Below are 22099 nucleotides of genomic sequence, written 5' to 3'. Positions count from 1 at the left end.
TACTGAACACCGTCTTGGTGGTCTAATGTCAATCCCTAGCGGCTACCTCTTCGATGTTTGGGGATCTGAACAAACCGGGTAGGTGTAAGGCACCACTCCGGTCCTTGAGTAACTCCAGCAGTCATTTTTTTAAATTCTAACCCCTGACAAGCACACCTGATTCAAATTGTCAACTAATCATCAAGCCATCCATGAGTTGAATCAGCGACGTTTGCCCGGGGCTACAAGGAAAAAATGTGTACTGTTGAGGATCCACAAGGACTGGAGTTGAGACACATTGGTATAAGACACATGGTGATAACCAATGGTCTTAAGCAGCTTTCGCCATATTATTTTTAAACTGGGCTACTAAATTAGAGGACATTAATTGAGCCAACTGCATCATCAGATCATGAGATTCCGTGGAGCTCAGGCCAGCTTTGGGAGGTCTCTCTCTCTCTAGCCCAGTGTGAGTCACCACGGCTGGGCTGAGGCCCAGAGATAAACCCCTAAATCCAGCCTGGATCCTCCTCACGCCCACAAAGCCTCCCAGATCAGATTAAAGGACATTAACACGGAGACCAGGCTGCCAACACAACACAGCCATTTACTCCCTAAAACCCTGAAACACTCTTAGCTCAACGTTATTGGATTAGATATAAATTTGTACTTGTACAAGTCTTTCCTCTATCTCTGAATACTCTCTTTGAAAACATTCATTTTTCAGTTAAGGAACAGAGTGCTCGGTGCATCCTCGGTATGAATCTTTCTTATTTATACAGAGAGTTACAGTACACCATGCTGACTCAGTCACCGCTCCTACTAGTCATAAACATACATATCAAATGATATTGTCTGCCATACATATTCTGTTCTCTGGTGGTCTGTGTGAGTAGGGACACTCTCTTACCTCTGTGTCCATGTTGGAGCTCTCCGTCCGGGGCTGTGGCTGCTCCTCACTCAGCCTGGGGACAGGGATGACATCCACCTCCTCAGCTCTGTAGCTGATCTCCTCCACCACAGTGATTTCCATCTCCAGCTCCACCAATGCAGCCTTGTCAACATCTAACGCCTCTTCTGAAGACACTGCAGTCCTCTCTCTGACTAGTTCTTCAGCTGCAGCTCTAGCCCTCTCCAATTCTTCTGCAGCTGCTGCCACTGCGGCCCGGTCTCTCTCCAGTTCCAATTCTGCAGCCCTGTCCAACTCCTCTTCGACAGCCACAGCAGTCCTGGCCATCTCCTCTTCTACAGCCACAGCAGTCCTGGCCATCTCCTGCTCCACCACTGCAGCCACCTCAGTCATGTCTCGCTCTAGCTTTTCTATTGCAGCTCGACCCCTCTCCATTTCTTCTTCAGCAGCTGCTGCAGCCCTGTCTCTCTCCAGCTCCAGTTCTGCACCTCTGTCCCTCTCCAGCTCCACTGCTGCAGTCCTGTCCCTCTCCAGCTGCTCTGTAACTCGGTCTCTGACCTCCTCCAGGTCTTGCAGTGCTGCCTCCAGCTCCTGGGTGTCTGTGGAGAACACCTCCAGCCTGACCTGCAGTAGACACACATGCCAAATGAATAACTCCGTTTTACAGTGTGTACACAACCACGTTCAATGCTGTGAAACATGGTTTATCAACACACGCACAGACACATGCACACCCCCCCCACCTTTCTCTGTCATCATGAACACATCAAGTCCTATCAAACACACACACACACCAAACCGAGGAGGACTTACCTGTGTAATGAAGGGGTTCTCCTTGGAGAAGGATGGAGAGCGTGAGGGGGAAATACTGCTGCTACTTCTCTTCTTCTCCCTGAGCGAGGCCTGCTGGTGTCTCCTGATCCTCTCCAGCTGCTCCTCTACACTCATCCTGGCTCTGCCGCTCTCCCTCTCCCCCGGTCCGCACGTCTGCTCCACGGCACTGTGAGGACGCTCCTACAGGGGGAGCAGCGGAGCAGGGATCAGTCACGTTGGATTATTATTACGCCGAGAATGTTTTATCTGCCTGGTGACATATTATGTCCTTCTCCAGCTCTTGAGGTGGTAGAAACGGCAGGGAACGAATAGCAACAGTAGCACTTCAGAATCCAAAATCAGTGCTGTCCTGTCTATCAAAAAACAGTTTCTAATATGTTTTCTAGGGTCAGTTTCTAGTTCTGTTCCCCTGCTATTCCCTAAAGTGCTGAGTCACACTTACAGTCCTGGGGTCAGGCTTCTTGCTCTTCCTCAGGGTGACGTAGGAGGCGATGGTGCAGGACTCTGGGGGGCTCATGGGGGATTTGGTCCTGGGGGGCACGATACCCACTGGGTAGACTGGTACTCCTAATGGGACTGGGAGGGGGACGAAGTCAGTTACAATGCCATTAGGGGTGTTGAATTTTTTATATTCAGTTAATAGAGTACTTATAAGCCCTTTATAATTCATACTTATAATATTCTTTATAAGTTGACCTATGGAATTTATAATTACTTCTTGAATTCACTGAATTACAATAGTTTTGACCCTAGCACGTATCCAGCTTGAAACAGAGGAGGCAGCGTGACCAAACTGGACATTGTTGACAGACAGTGACTGACCTTTAGTGGCCGGAGGCTCCTTGTCAGTGGTCAGCCCTGTCTGTAGTCTGTCATTGTCCTCTCCGTTGTTATCGTCCACCTCCTCGGCCACAGTGGTCAGCTCTGGCTCACTCTTATACAGACGGTAGTCTGGGCCTTGCTGTAGAGGGACAGAGAGTCAGCATACTGAGAGGTACACACATAGGAAACACCCGCAGGTCAGAAAGCGGTCACGATGGATGTGACCGATGGATGGTCGAGGGAAATTTAAAACGGAGCAGGAAACGGTTAACTGACACTCTAAACACTAAGAGTAGTCACACCGCAGCACAGCACTCAGACACAGTCAGAATGACAACTGGGGTGGAATCACACACGCTTCCAAGGAAAGAAGAACAAGCCAAACTGAAGAGCAAACAGATGATGAACCAAAGGAATGAACATGTCAAACTCAACACTCCAGGGTAAGAGGCAGGGAAAAACCTGAATGTCTACAAATGGTAAAACAAATGACAAATGATTCAGAGCAAATGAAAGAGTCACAACGGTGACCCAAGTTGGCGATGAGAGATGAACCATGTATGGGGAGGGTGAAGGTAGAGGGTCAGGGGTCAACTTGTACTGGTTTTGTACAGAGTAGGATAAAGCTGCCCCTAGACACTGACCTATGATCAGTTTTGTATCACCTCGCCCTAAAGGTTAAGATTAGAATTTGGTGAAGTTAAACAGATCCTAGATCTGTGCTTAAGGGCAAGTAGCGATGATGAAGCACAAAGGACAGGGGTTGAAGGGTCAGACGTGACGGGTCAGCGTGTCTTACACTGCTGTGTGTTCCGTTCCTCTGGCCGTGCTTGCTTGTGTGTGGTGGCGGACGGGCGCCCGAGGGGGAGGGAAGGGGGGGTACAGCGGGAGGGCGCTCTGTTGAGCCGTATGACTGGGGGAGGGGCGGGCGGGGGGGCTGACGGTCACCCTCCGTAAGAGAACAGAGTGACCGGAACAAGGTCACCGGCTGCCGCATGAGGAGAGGATAGATAGAAAGTTGTTGTTGTTGAGACACTCTTGGGACAACAGTAAGCCACACAAGAGTATTAGACAGATCAGCACAGTCTCCTGTGGTATTGAGTGGAGCTGTCTGGCTCACATCCGTTTCACATGTAGGCTGCGGACAGCTCTAAATCAGTTCACAAAGACTCCATGCACAGATTATATACAGTATTTATCTGGTGTTTTTCTTTATCCATAGAGTAGAAGTGAGACTCACCTCGTTCTTCTGTAGGTTTGAGATGGGTTTGGAACCAAGGAAACCAGTGTCAGTGGTCCTCTGGGGTTTGTTCTTGGCCAGAGCCTCCATCACATCCTGGATCCTCCACAGCTCCTTCTGGATCTGGACATGCTGCTGGCTGGGAGGTTCTGTCTGCTCATAGCGACAGAAAATGATTAAAAACACTCTCCATCTTGCAAATGCATGTTTGCATGTGTGTGAGTGGTTGAGAGAGAGAGAGAGAGAGAGAGAGAGAGAGAGTCTTACCTGTGGGCTGCCCAGGGCCTCTAGCTGTTCCAAAAGGTTTGTTTTGGCCAGAGAGACGCCAGACTCCATTTTATCATACTCCCTCCACGACCGCTCCAACTCCTGAGAGACGAGAGGGTGTCACTACTAGACAGCCTGTGTGTGGGTGCGAGTGTGTTTATGGACTGACTCACAGCATTGACCATGGAGAGATCTTGACAGGTGCTGATCAGTGTGTGTGTGTGTGTGTGTGTGTGTGTGTGTGTGTGTGTGTGTGTGTGTGTGTGTGTGTGAGTATACATATGAACTCACAGTGTTGACCCGTGCCAGTTCTCTACAGGTACTGAGCAGTCCATTCTGCAGTACGTCTCTCTGCTGTATAAGGCTCTGTACGGCCGCTGGGTTGTCAGAGCTCTGCTCTATCTCCTGACTGGCAGACAGCAAAGCCGTCTCCAGGGTGTGCTGCAGAGAGACAGGAAGAAGAAGAAGACAACGACACAGGTCAGCACAACATCTACAGCTAACATTTGTCTGACGACTACACACAGAAACACAAACAGAACCACAGGCAAAGAACCAACCAAACATTATCATAGCATCTCCACCATCAAAAGTGTGTACCGCCACTCCAAGGACCCTAGGGGGCAGGCTAGAGCTGCTGTCTGAGAGGGAGAGAGTTAGTTCCCAGCTGTGAGTTTGCTAGCTAGTCTATACACTGTGGTACAAGCCAGGCAGAGGAGGGTTGGTAGCATTGGAGAGACCATGACAAAGTATTCATACCCCTTGACGTATTCCACATATTATTTTGTTACAGCCTGAATTCAAAATGGATAAAACAAAAAAAAAGTCACCTGTTTACACACAATATCTCATTTACATAAGTATTCACACCCCTGAGTCAATACTTTTTAGAATCACCTTTTTCAGCGATTACAGCTGTAAGTCTTTCTGGGTCTTTAGGTCTCTCTTCAAAATTCTTCAAGCTCTGTCAAATTGGTTGTTGATCATTGCTAGACAACCATTTTCAGGTCTTGTAATAGATTTTCAAGCAGATTAAAGTCAAAACTGTAAATCGGCCACTCAGGAACAATCATGGTCTTCTTGGTAAGCAACCCCAGTGTAGATTTGGCCTTGTGTTTTAGGTTATTGTCCTGCTGAAAGGTGAATTCATCTCCCAGTGTCTGGTGGAAAGCAGATTGAACCAGGATTTTCTCTAGGATTTTGCCTTTGCTTAGCTCCATTCAGTTTCTTTTTTATCCTGGAAAAACTCCCCAGTCCTCAATGATTACAAGCACAAGCATACCCATAACATGATGCAGCCACCACTATGCTTGGAAACATGGAGAGTGGTACTCAATAATGTATTGTATTGGATAACACTTTGTATTCAGGAGAAAAAGTGAATTGCCACATTTGTTTGCAGTACTACTTGTAGTAAACAGGATGCATGTTTTGGAATATTTTATTCTGTACAGGCTTCTGTCTTTTCAGTCTGTCATTTAGGTTAGTATTGTGGAGTAACTGCAATGTTGATCCATCCTCAGTTTTCTCCCATCACAGCCATTAAACTCTAACTGTTTTAAAAAAACCATTGGCCTCACGGGGACATCCCCAAGTCGTTTCCTTCCTCTCCGGTAACTGAGTTAGGAAGGACGCCTGTATCTTTGTAGTGAATAGGTGTATTGATACACCATCCAAAGTGTAATTAATAACTTCACCATGCTCAAAGGGATATTCAATGTCTGCTTTGTTATTTTTTTTTTACCCATCTACCAATAGGTGTCCATCTTTGCGAGGCATTGGAAAACCTCCCTGGTCTTTGTGGTTGAATCTGTGTTTGAAATTCACTACTCGACTGAGGGACCTTACAGTTAATTGTAGGTGTGGGGTACAGAGATGAGGTAGTCATGAAAAAAATCATGTTAAACACTATTATTAAGTCCATGCAACTTATTATGTGACTTGTTAAGCAGATTTTTACTCCTTAACTTATTTAGGCTTCCCATAACCAAGGGGTTGAATACTTATTGACTCAAGACATTTCAGCTTTTCATTTTTTATTAATTTTTAAAAGTGCCTAAAAACGTAATTCTACTTTGAAATTATGGGGTATTGTGTGTAACCAAGTGACCAAAAAAATCTCAATTTAATCAATAGTAAATTCAGGCTGTAACAAAATGTGGAAAATGTCAAGGGATGTGAATACTTTGTGAAGGCACATTACCTCCTTCAGTCTCGGCACTCTCTCTCCTTCTCTCCCTCTGTGTGATAAAGGTCTGCTCCGGCCTCAGATAGCCCAGTGTGTGTGTTTGTGAAGCAAGTTGTCAGGTGAAAGTCTGTGTACAGTAGTTACCTTCTCTCTGTGTAGTTGCTGTAGTTTCTCCTCCTGTGTTCTCACCACTTGGTCCTGCTCACACAGTCTGCTCAGCTTAGTCTGAAACACACGCGCGCGCACGCACACACACGCACACACACACGCGCACACACACGTTGGTAAGAATTATGCATTGAATTAGGATTTTTCCAGGAAGCTGACCAGTGTGCTATTCTATTAATTGAATCTTTCGATCTATGTCTAGGAAGCCAACTGCTGTGTGTCTAGACTAGAGGATACGGGCAAAGGGAAAGGAATACTTTCCCTCTACCTAGACAAGACAATAATAAAAGGACTTGGTCTTACGTCTATGTCGATGTCCTCTGGCCTCTGGTGGCTGTAGGAGTTGTCTTTGTAGTCCTCAGGGCTTATCTGAAACACCAGACATCCTTAGAGACACACATGCTGTGTTTACACAGGCAGCCCAATTGTGATCTTCTTTTCACTAAATGGTCTTCTGACCAATCAGATCTGCTCTGAAAAAGATCTGATTTGAAAAGATCTGATGTGATTGGTCAAAAGACCTTATTAGTGGAAAAACATATCAGAATTGGGCTGCCTGTGTGAAAACAGCCACAGTCAGGGGACCGCAAAACAACCTGTAATACAGGCCCATGACATGGGGTGCTTCTCAATAGTCTACTTGTCTCCTTGTTAAAGAACTGGACAGGTGAAAGCACATTTCTAGTAGGTATCCACCATATTGCTTACAGCCATCCCGTGTCTTCCGATCAGTGCAGATGAAAGAGATGACACGAGGAGAGGAGGCCACAAGAGTATTGAGATGCACCCATGGTCTGGTTATTCATTTGTGATGTGGTTTTCGTGGTAAATATCTGTGTCCTTACAAGAGTTGTCCACAGGGTCAATGAAGCCCAGAGAGAAGAGAGAGAAGAGAGAGAGAGAGAGAGAGAGAGGGATGGTGAAATGATAGAGCTCTCCATGCAATTTCAGTGACCTTCTCATGACTTAACAGCACTTCGGATACAACTTCTCAGCCCAAATGTCCATTTCATAATAAGGAGTGTCAGCCCCCTCTGCTGGGAAATCAGATTGTGTTTTCCACCTCAGTAGCATCATTGATAACAGTCCTACTGATGGAGGCTCCAGGGGTGTGAAGAAGCTATGAAGAGGACAGGAAGCTGGCATCAGGAGGTCACCAGAGACTAGAGGAGGATGTTCTAACACACACACACACACACACACACACACACACACACACACACACACACACACACACACACACACACACACACACACACACCCTTAAGAGAGGCTAGAGGGCTGCTGTAGTGGTTGGCTAGGCTGGATGTATAGTACTCTGTGCTGGCAGCTCTGCCCTGTGCCACACTAATTACCGTCCCCTCTGTGCACTCTTCATTACTGTCCCCCGGTACACTCTGTCATGGCTGGAGCTTGACTAATGAAAACCTCTAAAAGACCTGGGCTAAATCTGGCCCTCACGGAGGCACACACATTACCGCACACAGTCACACATACCGCGCACACACACACAGCTGGGAAAACCAGCCATCCTCACACTCCTGACTACTTCAGTTAAGGAGCAGGCAGGTGATTTTCAACCCCAGGATGGCTAATGAGGGGGAGGTTTAAGAGAGCAGGGCTGAAGTCATACCTGTAATAAAGTGATAACATAGCACAGTGGAAAGGCCAGACTATGGACCCCACACAGTACTCCTTCCAGGACAATTTCCCCAGCTAAAAATAAAATACCCCTGCACTCTTTCATTCACTGTTACACTATTGGGCCACCACCCAAATAAGGAAGTCATTGTATTTGATAAACTTGTTATTTAACCTTTATTTAACTAGGCAAGTCAGTTAAGAACAAATTCTTATTTACAATGACGGCCTAGGAACAGTGGGTTAACTGCCTTGTTCAGGGGCGGAAGGACAGATTTTTACTTTGTCAGCTCGGGGATTCGTCCAGCAACCTTTCAGTTACTGGCCCAATGCTCTAACCACTAGGCTACTTAAACAACAGGTTTTGCATTGAGCTCTTATCATACCCACATAGACAGACTGAACATAATATTCCAAAGCGCAGAGAAGAGAGGTGTTGTTTTGACTGTGATCGTACAGCGCCAAGCCAACATAGGATCCATCAACAACAGCATTGGTATTGCAGGAAGATGGGGTATGGCTCTAAGGTAACATCCACCATAATACCTAACAGCAACAATACCATCAAGTTACAATGAGGTAGGATGGGCATGGCTACGTAGCATCCACCATAACCCAACCTCGGACTGATGAATAAAGCAAAAATGGATGACGAGGATGTGCTGTAGTCAAAACAACACATGAAGGTACATATCAAACAATGTTGGGATCATGACACCAGGAAGAGGGGAAACCGACTGACTGCATCCAACGGGAACAAAAACAGGAGGGATCGATGATGGAGGGAGGAGAGGAGTGCGGGAGAAGAGTCATTAGTTTGCCAATAAGACCTTACTTGGTGGTACAGTTGAGGCCTTGGAGCAGAGTTCTCAATCATAGTGTGAATCATGAAGATTAACGGCTCATTGTCCTTCGTCTAGTGGGAGATCGACGTTAGGTAGGGTGGAAGGGAGCAACAACACACAACAGTACAATATAGGTGTTAGTTAGTGAAGACAGCAGCACAGCCTAGAAAGGATCCATAGAAATAAAGAACACATTGTTGTCATAAAGTACTAGTGATTGAGTGAGACGGGGGCTTGAGCCAACAACCCTGAGGCTATAGCTACCACCTGTACCATAAAGGCCCAGAACTCTTGGGAGAAGTCCTAGTATGTTTACAGTACATACAAGGAGGCTACAGTTGGGTCCAAAGACAATATTGCCAGTCCCTCTCAGCAGACGGAGGAGAGACATAACGGTCCTGCTTTTCATAATATCATCCCGACCAATAACTACCAACAAACAGCAAAACAATTGCATGCATCAGAGCCTACGGACCAGGGGGAAGGAGCACGGCGGTGAGATAAAGTTCATTCATAACCGCTGTGAAATTGTCTGCCATTAGAGGTGAAAGCCTTTGAAATGGCAGATCAAATCATTTCACATTTGGTTAGAGGGGTCCCAATCAGACTCCGTGAAGTCACTAAGTGAGGTCCCTCGTGTACACATGGTAGAGTGGTTTCTCCTGCTACACATGACCTTTTCAGAAACAGGAACTCAATTATTTATCAGTTCTAAACCAAAGGGCCCATTCCAAAAAACAAACGGCACCTTTAGACGTCTGCCCTGATTATCTGTGCCTGAGTGAGCGTTAGTCAGAACGTCAGTCGCTAGGCCTAGCCACTTTACCTGAAACCCCGGAGGTTGTTTCCATACCGTCTTAATTACATTATGGTAATGACATGACTAGCTTACTACAGGTACACATCATCAAGTTAAAAACGGAATGAGAAAACACAACATCCCTTAAGGTTCCCTTCATCCTCAAAAGTTGAAGTTTGCTCTCGTGCTTTCTCAAGCTTGACTTCCATTTACTTTTTTATAAAGACAGTTCTCCAGGGACTGTACGAACTATACAGCACAAAAACATACGAGTAAGCCTATTAGCTTAGGGCAGCATTACCATGCCAAGAAAGGCGTTTTAAACATTTTAAAGTATTTTTTTTTTGTACTTTTCTTGTACTGAGCTCGACAATATGTCCTCCCGTGGGAATGCAGGTTTGCGCAGCTCCTATTCTGCAGTGAACGGTATATGCTTCAGGAGGGCCGGAGAGAAAAGAGTGAAAAGGAGAAAGTATAGAAAACACCAAAAGGAGCGCGGCCCTGGTATTTGAGTCACTAATAACCCTGAGCAGCGTGAGAGCAGCTGGGTGTATTGACCAACCCCGGGGAGTGCCTAACCCTGAGAAACACACACAGACAGAGAGATAGATAGAGAGAGGGAGACACAGAGAGAGAGAGACAGAGAGCAACCAGAGATAAAGCAGTACTCCTCACCTGGCTCTCCAGATACATGAGGTTCCTCTGAAGGTGATGAGACAGAACCTCACTCTAACATCAGAAGGCAGTAGACAAAGAGGGAAGAGAGAAGAGTCAGACGGGAGAGAAAGAGAGAAGGTAAAGGAAAGGAAGGGAAAACGGTAGGAAATAGAAGTAGAACTGGTACAAGCTGATAGTGAAAGATGGAGATGAAAGAGGAAGTCACTACTGTGGCTTTGACATTAATCCGAAACATGAACCACCACCATTTACTGTTGATTACTGAGCTAAACCAAACCATGCAAAACCCACTGCAAGACGATTTGTTCACCACACATCAAATCAAACTACTTACCAACACTTTCCTCGTAAAGGTTATGGGAAACCACAGCAGACAACAAGCAGGCAATCACATGATACTCATACCATGCTGTCCTCTGCATGTCAACAGATCAAAAGATGAAATCAAGGCCAGATGAACACAGCACACCAAAGGGTTGAAAGGAGTTCAAAACTGAACCAAAACTCAACCATACACCACTGAACCACACAGGTAGGAGCAAACACATAATATGCATTCACTGGAATGCATGGCCTGCTCATAGAGCCTTGAGCTGCATGGAGATGGCACATCAACACCCAACCACCCACACACACACACACACCACCCCTGGAGGTGACCAATGACATGCTGTGTATGTGCACCCTCCTGGTGCTAACCTTGGCGTTGGGCCCATCCATGCTCAGGATCATGAGCTGAGCCACAGTGTGCTCCCGGATGCTGTTGAGCTCAGCCTGCTGCCGACGCAGCTTTATTAGCAGCAGGGTCAGCTCCTCTGGCTGTACAACGCAGCGTAGACACAGAGGAGATAACGAGACAGTCAATTCATCCAGCGGTCGATCAATGAACAAATACATTAACCAAACCTCTCTTGATTTTTCCATTTTCGACGATTTTAAACTGAGGGAAAAAAGTAGTGTTCGCTTTTGTAATCCCTGCCTTAACCTATGTTTCTAACCAGGACTCTGACAAGTCTTTAGGGACAAGATGCCTTTGGAAACACTGGTTTTGGGTCTCGGCCTGTGCTGGGGCTGGGTTATAAGACTTGCACCTTTAGAGAATCTGGCTGAAATAAACTCCCTCAGTCTCCTGACTCCAAATGGAGGTGAAAAGTGAGAGAATATATTCAGTAACAGTAAAAGCGATCATTTCAAATCACTTATCACAAATATTTCTCATCAACTGCAGTGCGAAGCCGCCGCTCTGTGCGCCTTCCACTGGAGTTAGACAATCCCAATAATATTCAGAGAGTTACAAAATGAACTGTGCAGAATATCAATCTCTCCGGCTCATTCTAGTCTACTCAATTTGAGAGGACACAGTCAAAGGCAATTTCATTGGTGCCACCGTCTCTCTCTCTTTCCGTATCATCACCAAGACAATGCCATTATTTTAATCAAATTGTGTCTGCTACTGACAGAAATAACAGATGCTTGCAATAAAAGACAGCAGAGAATGTAACAAGGCACATACTCTGACAGAAATGCAGCACACATACAGGCTATCCATTGTAGCATGACAGAACGACAGTAATACATGATAGCTTGTGTGCTTGTTTTTATTCCTGTCGCAAAAACAGATTTGTATTTGCGTCCCATCGAAATCATACCAATAGCATAACTATCATTCACAATGCAATGTTGCCGAGAGAAAAGAGGACAGTGGAGAGGAGAACAAGAAAGCAGAGAAGAGGTGAAGGAGGTAAGAGATTGTTAGGTGACTCACCGTCTTGCCCTGTAGTGACTGTGGGGTAATGGTCTGCACTGGGATGACTGCTGGCATGGATCGGCGGTCAGGTGGGTAGTTATACTGAGAGAGAGAGAGAGAGGCAGGACGAGGACAGGATGCTCTGTTACATGTACTGATTTCAACTGGCCGACAAGTAAAATGAATGCTTTATTAATAAACTAAATACCTACTGCCTAATGCAGAGCAATTCCAGTCATTTCTCTGTGCTTAAAACCCTAGTGATTATTTGGATGTGTAAGACTGGCTTAGATGATCGTGGTCCATTCTCTGTCAGTTACCTTGGTGAGGTGAGTCCTGTGCCTGCAGTCTACAGTCATAGTCTGGTCCCCTCTGAAGACGGGTGAGGACACCTCGGACCTGGTCGACCCTGGTGGGTTGTCTCTGCGGTGCTGGCCCGGAGGGGAGAAGGTGTGGTAGAGGGCCAGGGATCCATGGGAGGGGGATGTGGGGATGGAGTGGGCCACCCCCTGGTGCTCAGAGATGTTTCCCATGGTCTTGGGGCTAGGCAGGGTCCCGTAGTGGCCTGGTGGCGGTGGGCCCTGCCTGGAGAAGGCCTGCCTCTGCTGCCACTCATACAGCTGCCACATGGTGTCGTCCCTCATGGAGCGCCTCTTGTCTGCATTTACAGTTTTACATTTTAGTCATTTTGCAGAGGCTCTTATCCACACAGACTTTAACTAGGTTAAAACAAACAATATATCGCAATCATTACAAGTAAAACCGTACAACCTCAAGATAGCCACTATCTGCAAAATCAGTGCCAGAAAGAAAAGAAGTGTGAGTGCAAGAAAGACAAGTATACCAGCAAAGTCTTCAACTACGTCCCAAACGGCACCTTATCCCCTATAGTCCCTGGTCAAAAGTAGTGCACTACATAGGGAATGGGGTGCCATTGGGGACATAGTCAAGTACAACAGTAAAGTTTAAGACCCATCACCTGAGTTGGATGTGGGAGCCAGGGCGCGGTCGTAGACGGAGCCGGCCACGCTGCAGATGCTCTCGGGTCGGGACAGCATGTTCCTGGGGAGGGTACGGTAGCCCTCGGGGTAGCGGGGAACGATCTGGGCATGGTGGCTGGGCATGTTGCGGGGCAACGTCTGGTAGGAGGTGATGCTGGAGGACAGGGGGACAAGGAGGGGGAAATCAGTCAATGAATCAGCTAATAAAACATGATCTTCAATAGCATGATTTACAAATACTTTGATCAATCAATCAATCCACTCATATAGCATTTTATAAACTGGGTGGTTTGAGCCCTGAATGCTGATTGGCTGACAGCCGTAGTATATCAGACCGTATACCACGGGTATGACGCGATGTGTTGTGCCTATGAACAGCCCTTAGCCATGGTATATTGGCCATATACCACACCACCTCATGCCTTATTGCTTAAATATAGTTCTAGAGAAGAACCTGGGCCCCTAAAGAGCAATAATAGGCACTTAGTAGTGCAAGTAGAGTACACTTACTGCCTCTCTCTGTTAGTCTTAAGGAATACCTAGGATAGGATAAAGTAATCCTTCTAACCCCCCCCCCCTAAAAGATTTAGATGCACTATTGTAAAGTGGTTGTTCCACTGGATATCATAAGGTGAATGCACCAATTTGTAAGTCGCTCTGGATAAGAGCGTCTGCTAACTGACTTAAATGTAATGTAAATGTAAATGTAATGTAACAGTACTGTACAGTGCCTACTACCTCCTGTAAAAGGTACTGTACAGTACCTACTACCTCCTGTAAAAGGTACTGTACAGTGCCTACTACCTCCTGTAAAAGGTACTGTACAGTGCCTACTACCTCCTGTAAAAGGTACTGTACAGTGCCTACTACCTCCTGTAAAAGGTACTGTACAGTGCCTACTACCTACTGTAAAAGGTACTGTACAGTGCCTACTACCTACTGTAAAAGGTACTGTACAGTACTTACTACCTACTGTAAAAGGTACTGTACAGTACCTACTACTTAATGTAAAAGGTACTGTACAGTGCCTACTACCGACTGTAAAAGGTACTGTACAGTACCTACTACTTAATGTAAAAGGCACTTGGCTCCAGCTCCATCTCACAGGAAATGGGCTGTAGGTAATAAAAAACAGTCTTAACCATTTAACTGCCTCTTCTTAAAAAACATGTTGAAAGAAATATGTCACCTTAAATTCCAAGTACGAACGACTCAAACAATAACATCTAGCAGCTTTGTTTTTACAACTAGATGTTAATTTGGGAAATTACAGAGCTCTACCATGCGCTTGAGATGTCAAGAGGGTCATACTAGCAATGTCATAAGAATAGTAATTTGCATAGCATTTTTACTCATCACAAGAATATTATATACATTAATTTCGATCTCCTTGAATTGCTTTTATACAGTAGATATGTTATTATGTTAATAAGAACGATGTCAAATTTGAACAAATCATGGTAAATTTGTGTCCATCTTTAGGTGCTGTATAGCGCAATGTCCCCAAAATAGTTCTTACATTTCTAATGATCCAGGTTTTTCCACCATGTTTCACACATGTTCAGGCTACCTTTTGAGATCATGTATGACTTAGTGCATTTTTTTTGTACTAGTATAGGCAAGTAGGAGAGTTGTTCCGATTTCCTATTTTCAATACAGAACACACTTACATTTAAACATTTTTTTATTTATTTAGTATAAATATGGGTTACAGGAAAGCTTATCAGGCGTCTGTAAATAGAGGAAGTTCTTGGAAATGATCTTAGCAATGACGATCTCAGCAATAATGCTACAGGCACATACACACGAACGCACACCACATGTGGAAAGGGAGGAGACAGAGAAATGTGTCCTCCCGCGACTAAGGCTTCTTGACCATTTTGGAGTGTCGCTATTTCCTAATATTCTTGAACTTGGGATTTCACTTGAAGTATGTCATCATAATCTGCTACTGTCGTCTTCTCTATGGGCTTATTTATAACAGAAGCGATCAATGGCAAAGATCAGCGGTTCACCCTCTATACATTTCTATGGACAGCCGCTGTCATGACATTTCTCCAAACAGCCTTTTTCTGCTCACTGGAGAATTAAATGAGGAAACAAGTCGAGATCGGATCATGGAAACACACACCCAGTAGAGATATGATTCTGAAAGTAATGCACTCGTTGTTTGAAAAAATAAATGTAATATAGTACCCAATTTGAAAAAGTAATGGGTTACTCTACTCTGTTACTCAAAAGTAATCTGATTACGTAACGAGTTACCTCCAGGACAAGATTCATCCCAATAAATGCCAACCTGCTGCCTTTATAACTACATTATTACACTGGGAGGACGCATGTTTGGCTCGCCGACAGAGTCCACTCTGGGTCGATATCATACTGTTCTCACTGACAGGTATCTGGTCGACTCTATAGGAATGTACAGTACGACGGATGTAAATTGCGTGGCGGAAAACGCAGTACAAGTCCTGAGATTCGTCTGCCGCGCCCTCCGCTCTGTAAATCTACCCATCCACCTAGGCAGCGCCGACATTAACAGCTTTCCAGTCTGATCCCCCTGGCTTTCCCTGTGACAATGTCATGTGTGTGCAGCCCCCTACTCTCTATGGAGTCCATAGTCACCTTGATAAAGAACGGGACCCCTGGTCCGTCTGCAACTTTCACCCTGGACGACCACTAGGAAGACCCGGGGAGGGCTTAACTTGTGGCTAGAGAGATGCTTCTGTCACCAACTGGGTATGAACCCGGGTCTATTACTTATGTTTGCCCACAGAGCTCAAGCCTCAAGGAGCTAACATAAATTCTTCAGGTCTTAGGCAGGTTACTCCCAGTATAAGCTTCTCTGTGGCTTATACTGATAAGGCTGTACTCTCCATCAGACGCCATAATAATGGAGGCTAGACAGCCATAACAGGCCTACTCTGTGGCCTACCATAGTCGGTGCATTGCTGGTCTAGGCAAGCTGCTGAAAACTGGTCTGATGAGAGGACAGTTCTCTGTGGTCTTTGAAAATATAAATAACTCCTTCTGCTTATGCTAAGGCAGGGGAATTGTTTTTTGAAGGCCCAACGCAGTCAAAAGTGAGATTTTCCTGTGCTTTATATATATTTACACACAATGAGGTTGGAATAATACTGTGAATTTGTGAAAATGATAATGCCCTTTTAGTGTAAGAGCTGTTTGAAAAGATCGCCTGAGATTTCAGCCTGTTTTGTTGGGATGGAATTTTGCCTGCCTGGCGACGTCACCAATTCTTGCTTGAGAAATCGCTATTTGCTAAAACACCATTTTTGTTTCTTTTTTTACCATTTTAATTGAAAACAATCACTGTAAGGTACTTAAATGTTAACAATATACAATAATCAAATAATACAATAAAACTAGGTTCCATCCAACTCACAAATATAGCGCAGAAATAACTTCATTGTCCAGAAAGGGAGACACCTCCCTACACCCATGAGCTAAGAATTGTTAAATGACATATGTAGTAAACCATATACAGGCAAAACATTTGTTAAACAACTAGCAACTAAATGTATGTACAAACCTCTGATCTATGTTCAAATTAAAATAAATGGTTCATGGTTATTCATGCATTGTCATTCAAAGCAGCATACAGCAGATGGTCACATTGGTTTTACCCTGATATACGACAAAAATTGTATACAACCAGTGATGGAGCCTTTTCCAGGTCCTCTAAGCAACAAAGACACAAACAAACATATGTGTTAGTGATAAGGTGTTGAATTTCTTTTTATAGGAACTGATTGGAGACAAAAAATACAGGCTTATTTAATTTAAGGAATCAGAATTGTCTAAACAAACCTCAAACACCGGTTGACGTTTTGTACCGAGGATTATTACATTATTTTTCTCCCCAATTGGTAGCTACAGTCTTGTCCGTAGGGAAGTTGCAGCTTTGGGACTCGGTAGAGGCGAAGGTCGAGAGCCATGCATCCTCCGAAACACGACCCTGCCAAGCCGCACTGCTTTTTGACGCGGAGGAAGGAAACACTGTCTAGCTGGCGACCGAGCTTGCAGGTGCCTGCCCGCCCCAAGGAGTCAGCCTGCAGGCGCTCGGCCCACCACGAGGAGTCGCTAGAGCGCGATGGACGACGCTGGGCCAATTGTGTGCCGCCTCATGGGTCTCCCGGTCACGGCCGGCTGTGACACAGCCTGGGATCGATCCCGGGTCTGTAGTGACGCCTCAAGCACTGCGATGCAGCGCCTTGGACTGCTGCGCCACTCGGGAGGCTCTTAGTACCGAGGACTTTTAACTGCAAATGCAATACCTCAACAAATCTGCTAACATTATTTGTCTCAGCATTAACACAAGGTCCTACATAAACCTCTGATCTCAGGCTTCAGTTGGAGGTTTCAGTTTAGCCCACAGTCTGTCCCAGAATGCCTGGTGCTGATGGGGGTCCTGGGGCCAGTCCAGATAGGTCCTAGTCTTGACCAGGCGAGCCAGTCTGTGGTGGGGAGACAGCCGGCAAAGGGGGATCTTCTCCAGGAAGACCAGGAGGAGGATGTCCCTTTGCTCCACCTGCAGCCTGGAGGTGGCCAGCTTCATCTCCAGGGAACACCAGTTACTGTGCAGGTAGTGGCGACTGACCAGGCAGTGTGTGCGGCGGCTCCGGTAGAGGCTGTCTGTGATGTTCTCCACAATGTCCTTCCCCAGCTGGAAGTCCCTGCAGGATGTGCAGACAGAGGCGTAGGAAAGGGGGACCCCTCTTCTCCAGGTTGGGTAGTAGCTCCTCTACCACCCATCGCTCGTCCTTCCCGCTGTAGGAGACAAACGCATCGTAGTGGTAGCGCCCCCTGGTGTTTGATCGCGTCGCCTCCGACAGCCAGCCAAGGATGATGTAGTAGAGAGGGAGGAGGTAAGGACCAGCCAGATTATGGACCAACACCACCAGCATGAAGAACAGGACTCCCAGGCTAGTCGCAGCAAAGAGCACAAAGCCCACCTCTGTTGTGGAGTTGGCTTCTGTGTACTTGACAAAGTTAGGTGTGTCTAGTCCATTGTCTGACAAGCATATCAAGTCCTCTAAATTATACATAACTTCATGATTAAGCATGATCACTTCAACCGGCCTGTACCCCTTTGCCCATGCAATGAGCCAAGCATTGTCACAACTGCAAAAAATCTGTAATGTATCAAGTATCAAAAACTTTAGGCTAGAGAGAGGTTCAGTAAAGCTGTAGATTACATGATAAATGTTCTCGATACGCAAATAGAATGTTTTCAAGGATTTAAAGTCTTTAGTTAAACCCCCCTCCAAAGAGTCAATCCTGCAGTTTGAAAGTTTCAGAACCTCCAGTTTGGTCCGGTTGTGAAAAATGATGTCGGCAGAACGCTGTATTAAAAGATCCACCTGTATTAGAGTCAGTTTCCTCAGGTGAATCAGCTGATACATTGATGTTAAATCCACTTTTAGCTGAAAGCTTTGATCTGTACACAAATGTCTCCACAGACCTGAAGTACTTTCCCATGAATTCAGATCCACAAAGGAATTATTCAGCATCAGCATTAAGATGGGTTACAGACTGAAAGAAGGGTCTGTCACAGTCTTCAAAATGACACTGTCTGGCCTTTGAGTTGGAGACTCCGGTTCTGTTTAGATGTGACGTTACTGCCAATGATCAACTGCATTGGCCTCATACCTGAACTAATGTACAGATGAGTCAGGTGACTCAGAATGTCACCGAATACAAGTGTCAGATTCAGCTTGATCACAGGTTCTCTTGGTGGGTAGTTCAACTACCCCAGAAACACTTGTCTCAGACATGTAAGTTGTGCGAAAGACATTGCTTCAATATTGTAGATCTGTGGATCTTCCCTGAGGTCTAACAATGTCAGACTATGTAAACCAATAAACGTGTTTGCATATAACTGGGTTATATTATTTTGTGTAATGTTTAAGGACTCCAGATTTGCCAATCCGAAGAAAGCAAAGTCTTCAATGTCTGAAATGAAACTACACGATAAATCTAGAGACTGCAGGTTCTCAAGACAGCTGAACTGTTTTGCAAAAAGCGTTTGTACATTGCTCGACATGAAAGTGAGTTGTTTTAACCATGTGATTGGTTGTATTCGGAAGGAGCAGAGGTCAAGACTGTTTTCTGTCTGGTCAGATACATAATATTTTAAGGTTTTTGGGACTGGAAATAAAATTCCATTTCAAATGGGGAGAAGAATGGAAGGGTCCAGGTCCATCAAAACCCATATATTCCAGCCCAAAGCACAACTCAACACTGGACATGGAGAGGCTGCTTGTATTGACATTGGCAAAATGTATTTCCTTGATTGAAAGCAAAAACACTACATTACAGATACTTTTAAAATCAATGTCATTCCTACCAGAGAAATGCAAGTACTGGATTTGCTTAATGCCAGACAGGGCAAGGCGCAGTAGGACATCCTGGTTTAGGCCCCAGAAAAACTTGTCAGGTTCTTGAGACAAGCCAGTGCACCTTCCTCTATATGGTTTATTTGACCGAAATCTAAATCAGCGCTTGTTAGATTGCATTCGGTGGCGTTTAAGATGGAGCAGTTTGATTGGTTTAACGATTGTATATATGGTGCCTGTACATTTAACTTTGTAAGTGACATTATATGAATTATTCTGCATAGTATTTCTGACAAATCCTCTACACAGGGTTCATGAATAAAGACACTATAACCAAATTTGGTCAAATGACTTAGCTTGACTAGATCTCTGAATGTGTTAGGCCCAATATGACCATCACAGCACCCAGTGACCAATCCATTAAAGTACATATGTTGCAGATTTGGAAGGCCCTGGCTATTCCCTGCTGGAAGGATTTGAGGAAAACAGCCTCCAATGTACAGGTACTCCAAATACTGAAAACGAGCGAAAAAGCCCAGAGAGATGGATCTATTTTCACCATGTTTCATAGATATGCAGAGGGTATCGATATTAGAGGGAAGTCCAAGCAGATCCTCCTCGATGGCTGTGACATCTCGACAGGCAGCAGTGTACTGTTCTGCCAAAGGACTGTAGTTACAGGTGGAAAGTATTCACCACTGTTATAAACGTGGCATTTAGGATGCATCCATCCCCTAACACTCTGAATCAACAGGAACAGGGAAAACATAGCTTTCATCTCTCCCAACAACAGTAAGATCTACTGAGATTATTGTCAGAAAAGTTTGGATCCGGTTGAAATCTGTAGAATGTTGGTTTGATATAGTTGGTTTGATATAGTAGCATTCTTTCTTTCAAAAAAGACAATTGACATGAAGGATATGTTTGAACATGATAGATTTCAGAAGATCACTAAAATATCAGTAAGAGTTACAGAGGGTCAAAGATCATACTCCCAAGAGGTTAGCATGTCTTTGGGGGTATGATCTTTGACCCTCTGTAACATTCTCACTCATCATTATTCACAATTCATTCAGGATTATCTGTAATCATGGTAACATCCACATTAATGTAGAAGTGTTTAGAAATATATTAAAATAAAAGTGACTCCAAAATGACACATTACATTATTTTCCATTCATTTCTATTGGGCACAAAATAATCTGAAACACAACCAAAACAAACTGCAAATGCATCCAACAAGTTTGTAGGGTCACTTACTTGATGTAATAATTGCATGCTAGAACTATGGGACCAAATACAAAAAAAAATGGACTACTTTATTTCCAAGAATCTTCAAGGTTGTCAATAATTTCGACCTCTACCTTTGAGAAAAAAAAACATTTTACTTGTTAAACAAAATCTATTTCTCTGAGAAATTGTATTAGTATAAAATAATATAATTTCCCAATTTTGTGAGCATTCAATATAGCTCAATATTTTATACAGTCATCATTGCTAATCTTAATCCTTTTAACTCTCTTCTTGAAAAACATATTGTTGATAAAGTAAGTAAGCATTCCTATAACTTAAATAACAACTGCCAATATTTTTTTACACAACTTCATGTTTATTCTGGAAATTACAGACCTCTACCAGACTGTTGAGGAGTCAAAAGAGGGTTATTACTAGCAAGGCCATATTAGAATGGTAATTTGCATAGCATTTTTAATAATCAAAACAATATTTCTAAAATTACTTTAGGTTTGCTTCGATGGCTTTTATATGTAGGTTAAGCATTGTTAAATGAGGACTGATGTTATGGTAATTTTGTCAGTCCAAACATGAAAATTCAATTACATTGAAATTCATGCGTTTTCAGGTGGTTAATAGGGTGCAATGTCCCTCAAAATGGTTCTTAAATTTCAAATGATCCAGGTTCTTCCACCATATTTTCCACATATTCAGACTACATTTTGAGAAAATTAAGTGCAGTTTTCAATTACTATTATATAGATTATTTTATAGGCGACTTTAAGTCTGAATAATGATTAATTGACCCCATGGGTCATGAAAAGTGGTTTAACACCAATTTATGCTGCCTAATATAATGAGTTGGCAACAATTTAATCACATTTTTCAGCAAGTATTTTGAAGAAAAAAAAAGATTAATCCACCATACATTTTACCCACATATCAACTACTTGGTTGAGCACATTTAAGAATTCTTGCTTTATAGCCTTTTACATTTTAACTATTTATTTTCATATTCCTACTCTTCAATGTCTAACAGGAATGGTGCAACTGAATTCCTGCCTTTTATCCCATATCTTTGGTGACTGATTTTGAGTTCTCTTACAGCCCTCTCAGTGGGCAAAGTGCCAAAACACTAAACTGCAGAAACCTAAAAGGATACAAATGATGTACATTTTTGCAAGAGGGCTGGGGGAGTTGACCAATCAATAGGGATGTGCAGCTTTCCCTTTCAAGGCAATTCCATCCCTCCAGTGCCTTCGGAAAGTATTCAGACCCCTTGACTTTTTCCACATTTTGTTATGTTACAGCCTTATTCTAAAATGGACTAAATAATTAAAAATCCTCTACACACAATACCCCATAATGACAAAACGAAAACAGGTTTTTAG

General features: G+C 44.2%; 1 protein-coding gene across 4 annotated transcripts in view; it reads right to left on the bottom strand.

Annotated features, from left to right (window-relative positions):
- The window catches only part of LOC115180603 (pleckstrin homology domain-containing family A member 5), a 174484-nt gene that overhangs the window by 4226 nt on the left and 148159 nt on the right, over positions 1 to 22099 (bottom strand). For 2 of the 4 annotated variants that reach the window (XM_029742822.1, XM_029742824.1), the window contains 15 exons: positions 13098 to 13273; positions 12439 to 12776; positions 12137 to 12220; positions 11071 to 11190; positions 10369 to 10422; positions 8885 to 8965; positions 6712 to 6777; positions 6385 to 6465; positions 4344 to 4493; positions 4053 to 4154; positions 3786 to 3938; positions 2546 to 2684; positions 2166 to 2299; positions 1703 to 1903; positions 890 to 1513 (listed from right to left, as the gene is read on the bottom strand). In XM_029742822.1, the coding sequence (XP_029598682.1) occupies positions 890 to 1513; positions 1703 to 1903; positions 2166 to 2299; positions 2546 to 2684; positions 3786 to 3938; positions 4053 to 4154; positions 4344 to 4493; positions 6385 to 6465; positions 6712 to 6777; positions 8885 to 8965; positions 10369 to 10422; positions 11071 to 11190; positions 12137 to 12220; positions 12439 to 12776; positions 13098 to 13273 (2503 nt within the window). The remainder of the gene's footprint in view (positions 1 to 889; positions 1514 to 1702; positions 1904 to 2165; positions 2300 to 2545; positions 2685 to 3785; positions 3939 to 4052; positions 4155 to 4343; positions 4494 to 6384; positions 6466 to 6711; positions 6778 to 8884; positions 8966 to 10368; positions 10423 to 11070; positions 11191 to 12136; positions 12221 to 12438; positions 12777 to 13097; positions 13274 to 22099) is intronic. The other 2 variants (XM_029742823.1, XM_029742825.1) reach the window with 2 other exon arrangements.

This window comes from Salmo trutta, chromosome 40, assembly GCF_901001165.1.
Source record: "Salmo trutta chromosome 40, fSalTru1.1, whole genome shotgun sequence".
NCBI lineage: Eukaryota > Metazoa > Chordata > Actinopteri > Salmoniformes > Salmonidae > Salmo > Salmo trutta.
The sequence above is the reverse complement of the archived record's forward strand: the minus strand, read 5'-3'. Positions and strand labels throughout refer to the sequence as shown.